This window comes from Chinchilla lanigera, unplaced genomic scaffold (assembly GCF_000276665.1).
Source record: "Chinchilla lanigera isolate Chin_1 unplaced genomic scaffold, ChiLan1.0 scaffold00036, whole genome shotgun sequence".
In the NCBI taxonomy this organism is placed as follows: Eukaryota; Metazoa; Chordata; class Mammalia; order Rodentia; family Chinchillidae; genus Chinchilla; species Chinchilla lanigera.
The window spans coordinates 580,954-588,895 of NW_004955437.1; the positions used below are offsets into that span (position 1 = coordinate 580,954).

Here is a 7,942-nt window from a genome sequence, read left to right on the forward strand (position 1 = left end):
GGGTACGGGGGAGAGCAGGAGAAAAAGCTCCGGACGACCGGGGAAACGGGGACAAGGGGACGAGGCGTGTGTACTGCACAGTGAGGACAGCGCTCTGGCCTCACCTCGCAGAGCAGGGCACCGAAGCCGTGTTTCTACAGAGGCAAGCCTGGGGCCAGCTCAGGTGAGCGGCTCCCAAGACCCGGTTCTTGAGGTGCTCGCGGCCGGGACAGGCTGGACAAGGCCCGCGGGAGCCCAGGCAGGAGGCTCGGCTTCGGCCCGGGGCTGCCCTCTGGAGGGAAGAGAGGACTAAGTTCCTGGGAGCCCCAGTTCCAGGTTACCATAGTTACTAGGTCTGTTTTCCCCCAAAACACAGTTTGGGGCGGGTGCTAGGCAGGGGAGAGCCTGGCTGGACACGTGAGGCTCTTCCTCCCTCAGGCCCGGGCTTCTGGCCCAGGCAGCCCCTGTCCAGTCATCCGGGCGTGGAGCCCAGGCCCGGCTCACACCCTCCGCTGACCTGGGCCACTCCTGCAGGGTCAGACCTGAGGCGCTGCTGGCCAGCGGCAGCTGGCGGGGATCCCTATCAGGCTGAGGTTCAACCCTTCTCTCTGCGGCTCGCCTTCCGATGTCTTCTCTACCTGAGCCGCTCACGCCTGGCTCTTCCCTGCAGTCAGTCAGGGCTCCATCTCCTCCGGTTTGGGGCTCTGTGGACCTGGACGTACAGCAGCGCTCCCCTCTTCCAGCCCCCCAGCCCCTCCTTCCCGGCACCACCCGCTCTTGGCCCCAGATGCTCTTGTTTGTGTGAGCTGCTCATCCCGGAAAGCAGGGAGGCGGGACGACCTGCTGGGGAGCAGGGGACCGGCGCTGTGCACCCTGAAGGGCGTGGGGCCCCCCGTCCTTCCGGCTTACTCAGCCACATCCCAGGATCTGGAGCCTCGTCTGCTAGACAGACATGCGCCTGGCCAGGCCGGGCAAGGGGATGACATGAGGTCTGGTCCCACACCCGCCCCACCCCGCCGCCCGCTGTGTCTTCAGCACTTGGATCTTTGATACTTGCTCTATACAGTTCACAAGCCGGGAAGATAGCCACCATCCCTGATGCCTTCCAAGGCGTCATTTAACAATGAAAAAGATGCACCCACACACAGACTTCATCTCCCTCCACTACCCTCCTTTATTCCTATTAACTCCAAAATGTAAAAACTTCCCTTGTCCCACCTGGGGACCACTGGCCCAGCACCACCCCCAAACAGAGGAACAAAAGAACAGAGTATGTGAGAGCCCCCACCGAAACTGAACCTCACTCAGCAACCAGGAGGAGGCAGGGACTGGGGGTCCACAGCAGTGAGACCTAGATTCCAGAAAGGGGCGGGGGGGGGGCCCACCCTCCCCCCAGGAAGTGCTCATCCCGACCCGGTCTTCCCTTTACCAACTGCCCGCACCAGGGGCAGGGAATCCCGACACAGTCCTGCGGCTCCCAGGCCGCGAGTGGCCGAGGTCAGGGGTGATTGAGGTAGAGGTGCGGGCGGGAGCCCTGGTGGGCCTGGCTGGCTGCAGAAGCTGGCAAGGGGCCGCCAGTGGCATTGCCCGGGGTTGGGGACGGCTGTTTTCGGAGCGAGGGGGGCACCGTGGAGGTCTTGATGTGAATCACCCTGGTGTCCATGACCTCGCACTCGATCTGCATCATCTCCTCATAGTCCCCCGGGGCCCCCCGGCCTGACAGCGTCTCTGTGAGGGGGAGAGTTAGGAGGGGAGAAGGGGAGGTGCATGGGGTGTGGTCCGAGAGGTGTGGGGGGCTGGGGCGGGGAGGGGCGAGCGGGAGCTGAGGGGGTAAGGATGCCGGCTGTGGGGGAGGGCAGGGAAGAGAGCCACGCTGCTGCGTTGGGGCGGGGTCACGCAGAGAGGGTCCGAGAGGAAGAAGGGAGGTGAGGCCAGCAGGTTCCCAGGCCACCCCTCTGCCGGCCTCCATGCGGCACCCTCACTGGAGGGGCCACACCCTCGCCCTTCACCCGTAGCCATCTGTCCTCCTCCGCTCACTCCCGCTGCTCTCAGCCCCGAGCTCATCACCTCTCTGGATGCCCGCCTTCCCCTCACTTGGCCTCCCCTCACCCGAGGGCAAGAGTTACCATTGGGGGCCATGGCGGGCATCACCAGGGACATCTTGGGCCGAGAGGTCTTGTTGTGGCTGATGGCCGGAAGCAGCAGGTGGTCCTGGGAGCGGGAGTGGTGGCCGGAAGGTGAGGACAAGGAGTTGGCGACCTCTCCCAGCTCTGCTCTCCACCCCGACTGAGGACAGGCTGTGCGGCCCCACGGGCAGGAGGAACTCACCCTCCGGAAGGAGACAACATAAAACGTGTCCTCCCGCCGGTCGATCGCATCCAGGAACTCCGGCTGGGAGCGGTCCGGGCGGCGGTAGAGCTGCAGCTGGCCCACAGGGCCCCTGAGGTGGGAGCAGGATTTGGGAGTGAGCCCCACGCCCGCTCCCACCGGGAAGGGCAAAGGCCAGCGAGACTCAGTGGTGAGGGCCTCGGTGCTGTCGGTGACAGCGCGACGAGCACAGCACAGACCTGCAGGTGCACTCTTGCGGGAAAAGTGGGGCACCCTCCCCACACTCACCTTTCTGGGGGCCCCGGAAGCTGGGTGGGGACAGCCTTCACTGGGAGCAACTTCTTGCGTGGCTGAGACTTCTGGAAGGAGAGGCGTCTAAGGATGCGGAGGGGGAAGGGGGAAGGGAACGAGACGGGCGGGCCCTGGAGGCTAACACCTCACACTGCTTCCCCAGGAGCTCCAGAAACCTCCGAGAGGCCCACCCCACAGCCCGTGGGCCCTGGGACAGCAGCCCAGGCCGGCCCTGCCCACCTGTCTCTCCTGGGCCCTCTGGGGGCTCTTCCGCCGGCCTTTCTGGTGGCGCTGCACCCAGCCGCTCAGCTCGTCGGCCAGCCTGGGAAGCAGAGGGGGCGACAGTGTGGGCTGGGCCAGGATGCCCGCTTCCCCCGTCGCACGCAGCAGGGGCAGGGGTAGGAGCAGGGGCAGAGGCAGGGGCGCCTGGGCTCTGGGCCGGGGACAGCCCCCCGGCTGTCTGTAGAGGAAGACGCCCCCACCTCAGGGACTCGGTGCGGTTGAAGTGCCGGCAGTCAGAGGACAGAAAGAGCTGGTCCAGGTCTGTCAGCAGCAGCTCCTTGGCAGCCCCGGGGAAGGCGGTCAGGTTCCTGGAGCGGGGAGGGAAGCAGGCACCGGGAGAGGCCGCCCTGCGCTGAGCAGCACAGAGCGCAGCTCGCCCCCCTGCCCGCCAAAGCGCCCTCTAAGACGAAGCCGCCCTCTCCTCACCTGAAGCTGGGCTGTGCTGCCGCTGCCAGGCTGTGCTGCGGCTCCTCGGGGCCCCGGGGAGACCCCTGCAAGGGCTCCGTCCCCTGGACCGGCTGCCGCTCTGAGAACTCCAGCAAGTGCCTCTGTGCCCGAGGCTCCTGGCCGCCTGTCCGCGAGACGGGAGCTGGAGGCGGCTCGCTGATGCTGCGTGCAGGGAGGGCGGGCGGTGAACGCCTCTGCCAGCCCCGCGGTCTGGAGAAAGCAGTCAGGCTGCCTGGGCGCTGGCCTGCGCACCAAGGCTCTTTTCCTCCATGAGGTGGGAACAGGGTTGTTCCCACCTCACCAGTCCGGAAACAGGAGAAGGACAGCACGGAACCTGCAGCCTAAACTCGGCAGTCACTGTTCCGTCCACACTGTCACCAGCACGGGCCCTCCGCCAGCCCCGTGGACAGCTGGCTCGAGGGGCCTGCAGCTGTGGGTGTCGGCGGGGGGAACCGACAGGGCCCACGCAGGCGGCAGCTCGCGGGAAGGCTGGGGCGCTCACCTGACAGGTCCGAAGTTGAAAGCAATGAAGAGCAGGAAGACCATGATGCAGACCACCTTCCGGTTTCCAGACCCTAACTTGAGTTCGCTGTTCTGAGGGGGCCGTGAAGGAGACGACAGGGAAGGCAGGGTCATCATCCCAGGCAGCCTGCCCGCCTCCAGGTGGCCCGCCCGCCCGCCTCCGGGTGGCCCACCCGCCTCCGGTCCTGGCGGGCTGACCTCAGCCAGCAGGGCCTCCAGCCGCCGCCGGAGGGCAGCGTTCTCCCGGCGCAGCTGCTGGTTGTCAGCCAGCACGGCCTGCAGCCGCGCCTCCAACCCCTGCAGATATTCCTTCTTCTTCCGCCGAGACTGGCAGGCCGACTCCCGGTTCTTGATCATCCGCTGCTGCCGCTTGAGCAGCTTCGCCTGGGTACGGGGGGCCACAGAGTGAACAGAGACGGGGTAGAGGGAGCCCCACGCCCCAGTGCCCCGGGATCGATTACCCAGAGCCAGAGGGGAAAGATCTGCACTAACACGTTCCCTTCTCTCCCACTCCCGCCAGAGGGGTAAAGTCAGCCGGCAGGAGGATCGCCTCGTCCTGGTGGAACCTCTCCCGCACTGGGTCCGCCTCCCCATCTTGCCTTCCAGAGCCCAAGTCTAATGTTGCCCTAAAAGAGGAGCCGTTTGTCTGGCTTCCCCTAGGAAGCAGCCGCTCTGCCACCACAACCCGATGGGCCGCTGTTGTCCTGAGAGCGCCTCTCTCTCTCACAGGGAAAGCAGACCGTCCCCACTCCGGGGGCTCAACAGCGGGCTCATCCTATCGCCCCACAACTCCCCTCTGTGCCCGTCCTAGCCCCCTCCTCAGCCTCAGCCATCCCCCAGACAGATTTCCTGTCCTTCCCAGCGAGGCTCTCCGCTCCTTGCCTCCGTGTACTCACATCCACCTCAGGCGGGCAGGGGTTCCCCGGTTTAGGCGCTGGAACGATGCTCTTCCACTCGGGCCGTGCAACAGCGGGGGCCGGCCCTTCAGGCTGGACTCGGATAGCACCTTGGATGAGGACGACCGGGGACACTGGGCAAAGGAGTGGGAGACCAAAGAGCTGTGAGTCGGGCGGGGCTGTGTCCACCACCAGCCACTAGGGATGGAAAGCCTGGGGGGCTGCATGCTCCCGCACAGGCGTGACCGGCGTCCCGTTTCCCACCTGCGGGCGGCTGGACAAGCGGCTGCAGCAGGACGGCAGTGCTGGGAGGCACCGCCCTGGGCGGCACCTGGACTGTGGTGAGCACCACAGGTTTGGGCTGCAAAGGCGGCTTCCGGGCAGGCGGGGCTCTGCCTGGACGTGAGAGGAAGCGAAGAGATGCTGCAGGCCCCAGGGCTCTGGCCAGGGCCCCCGGGGCTCAGGCCGCACTCTCACCTGTGGAGCTTTCCGGGGCTGCACCCATGCTGATCTGGACAGCTCCAAGGGACGGGGCTGGGACGTCCCAGAGGAGGCACCCTGGAGGGGACGGGGACTCTGTCTTCACTTCCAGCACCTCCTCGCCTACACAAGCCTGTGCGGGGAGTCCAGAGAGATGTGTGGCCGAGGAGAGCATCGAGGAGGCATGCGCAGGCAGCTCGGGGGCGGGGGACGCCGCTCACCTGGCCGGGGGAGTCCACCGAGAGCAGGGACGCCTCGGAGTTGACCGAGGGGGACGGAGAGGCAGGTTCCACCTTGGTCTGGATATCTGTGGGTGGCAGGGAGAGACCAAAGCTGGATGTCCAGCAAACACGGAAGTGGGGATCCAAGGGGAAGGGTCGCCCCTCCTGGCACCAGGACCTGTAACTGCGCCGGCCCCGGGCAGGCAGCGGGGAGGAGCTGCGGAGCCGGAGCTGCCGCTGCCGCCCTCCTCCTCCCTCGCCGGCTACTGTCCCCTCTCCTTCAGCGGCTCCTCGCGTCTTTCTCACCACTGCTGGTTTCCGAGCCTCTCCCTGTCGTGCCTCACAGACCGTGTCCCTCCACACAGGACAGGCCCAAGCCGGGGCACCCCCAGCTCGCACGGAGCCCCTCTCCCACTTGAGGCCTCCTCTCCTCGCCCTCGCCTGGCACCTCAGTGCCAACCACAGCCCAGCCTGCTCGTCCCGCTGACCGCCGCTCACCCCACCCCGACTCCCGGGACAGCGCCCACATTCGCACCCCCCAGCCCACACCGAAATTCAGCGGCAGGAACAAGGCTCACTGCTCCGCCCTTTTCACAAGGTCCCTTCCCGTGTCTGGCCCCAGTCACCTCTGGGCAAGCCCTTACGGCTTCTGCCCCGTCCAAAGCTTGTTGATCACCCCACGATCACCACTGTTAGGCCGCATGTGCGTGACATAAGACCCGTGAGGGCCAGATGCAGCCCGAGGCCAGCGGTGCCCCACTCGTTCCGGTACTTAATTACATGAAGGCTAATGTTGCTATTTTGCCTCTGACTTCTATTTTGAATAGGTAATAGCCATATGATGCAACTACCAAAGGAAATACAATCAGGGTACAATTCAAAGACACAAAGCGAAATTCAGCGCAAAGTAAATCTTCCCTTCTGTGTCCCAGCCACGCATGTCTCCCCTCAGAAGTGACCACTGTGAGAACTATTTAACAGTGAAGTGCTAGAACCCGCAAAAACCACGCTGTTACCACAGTCACGGGTAAGGTGCAGGCGCGCAAAAATACCGGGATCTCTGGAGACAGTCTGATTTTAGTAACACCATCCTTCACAAATACGAATAGCCTCTGCTGCTCAAGGTCTTTTGGCTTTTACTTTGTGTGTCTTCTTCGTAACATTCAGTGACCTGTGTATGCTCTGTTGTCCACCTGCCCTGCCCCACTGAGGCCCGGGAGGATGTAAACAGATTCCCCTTGCTGCCGCCCTTGCCCGCCAGCTTCTGCCTGGAGTTCACCCAACGAGAGGCCGGGCCGAGACCCACAGAGCAGTGTCATCCACCGCCGCCCCGGCCTCTCCGAGCCAGCCGGCCTCTCCGCTCCTCCCACTGCAGCGCCTCAGGCTCACTGCACCTCAGCCTCCCGCGGCGGCCCCTCTCCAGCCTGCCTTCTTCTCGCACCTGAAGGTTTCCCTTCACCATGTGCACGGGCCTCCTCTTGGTGCTGCCGGCCGCAGCCCAGCCTCTCTGCAGGCCACTGTCCGCTCCGCGGTCTGCTTCCTCATCACTGCTCCCCTGTGACTCCTCAGGCCCCCGCCGCCCACAGGACGCAAGCTAAGAGCCTTCCTCAGCCCAACCTCTGAATGTCCGTACCCTCTCATCTACCCTGGGTCCTCACATGCAAGTCGGCCCCACATCCTCCTTTGGAATAAGATCTACGCGTCCTTCACAGTCGTTTCAGTCCCCAACACATGGAAATGCTAACATTTAGGCAGATGGAAACACCAGTTAACCTGATTTGATCAGTACACATTATATATGCGTTTTCAATTATAATACTGTATCCTACAAAGAACACAAACAATATATATCAATTAAAAGCAAAATAGGAAGCTGGGCGTGGTGGCGCACACCTGTAATCCCAGCACTCAGGAGACTGAGGCACAAGAATTGTGAGTTCGAGACCAGCGTGGGCTACAAACTGAGCTCAAGGCCAGCCTGAACTACATAGTGAGACCCTGTCTCAAAAAAACCACACAAAAAATACTGGGGCGCATGCTTGTAACCCAGCACTCAGAAGGCTGAGGCAGGAGGATTGCAGTGAGTTAGAGGCCAATCTGGGCTACACAGTGAGTTCAAGGCCAGGCTGAATTACATAGAAGACTCTCGGGGAAAAAAAGGCGAGGAAGTGATATACATATTCCCTAACCATGAATGTCCAATCTTTTGGCCTGGCTGGGCCACAGTGAGTGAAAAGGCATATTCTTAGATCACATGTAAGCAACAAAACTTTTCTGAGACAAAGTCTTGGTATGTAGTTCAGGCTGGCCTTGAACTTACGATCCTCCTGTGTTGGGAGCTGCCTTAGCCGCTCCCCTAAGATGGCGCCTGTTTCCTGCCTCCGGAGTCTTGATGCCGCGTAAACAACCTTGTAAAACGTGTGTCTGCCTGGATACTGATGATTCTGACCTATCAGCTTGTAACCCTTGCTTTGCATTGATTGGCTACTCAGACCT

General features: G+C 63.1%; 1 protein-coding gene across 2 annotated transcripts in view; it reads right to left on the reverse strand.

Moving 5' to 3' along the window:
• Nucleotides 1-1,129: 1,129 nt before the first annotated feature.
• Nucleotides 1,130-7,942, reverse strand: part of Atf6b (activating transcription factor 6 beta) — a 9,944-nt gene continuing 3,131 nt past the window's right edge. For both annotated transcript variants that reach the window (XM_013516900.1, XM_005389410.2), the window contains exons 6-18: nt 5,447-5,532; nt 5,223-5,358; nt 5,010-5,141; nt 4,746-4,879; nt 4,048-4,233; nt 3,830-3,921; nt 3,307-3,489; nt 3,081-3,188; nt 2,839-2,920; nt 2,596-2,666; nt 2,308-2,419; nt 2,106-2,190; nt 1,130-1,707 (exon numbers count right to left, since the gene is read on the reverse strand). In XM_013516900.1, the coding sequence (XP_013372354.1) occupies nt 1,478-1,707; nt 2,106-2,190; nt 2,308-2,419; nt 2,596-2,666; nt 2,839-2,920; nt 3,081-3,188; nt 3,307-3,489; nt 3,830-3,921; nt 4,048-4,233; nt 4,746-4,879; nt 5,010-5,141; nt 5,223-5,358; nt 5,447-5,532 (1,637 nt within the window). In that variant the 3' untranslated portion in view covers nt 1,130-1,477. The remainder of the gene's footprint in view (nt 1,708-2,105; nt 2,191-2,307; nt 2,420-2,595; nt 2,667-2,838; nt 2,921-3,080; nt 3,189-3,306; nt 3,490-3,829; nt 3,922-4,047; nt 4,234-4,745; nt 4,880-5,009; nt 5,142-5,222; nt 5,359-5,446; nt 5,533-7,942) is intronic.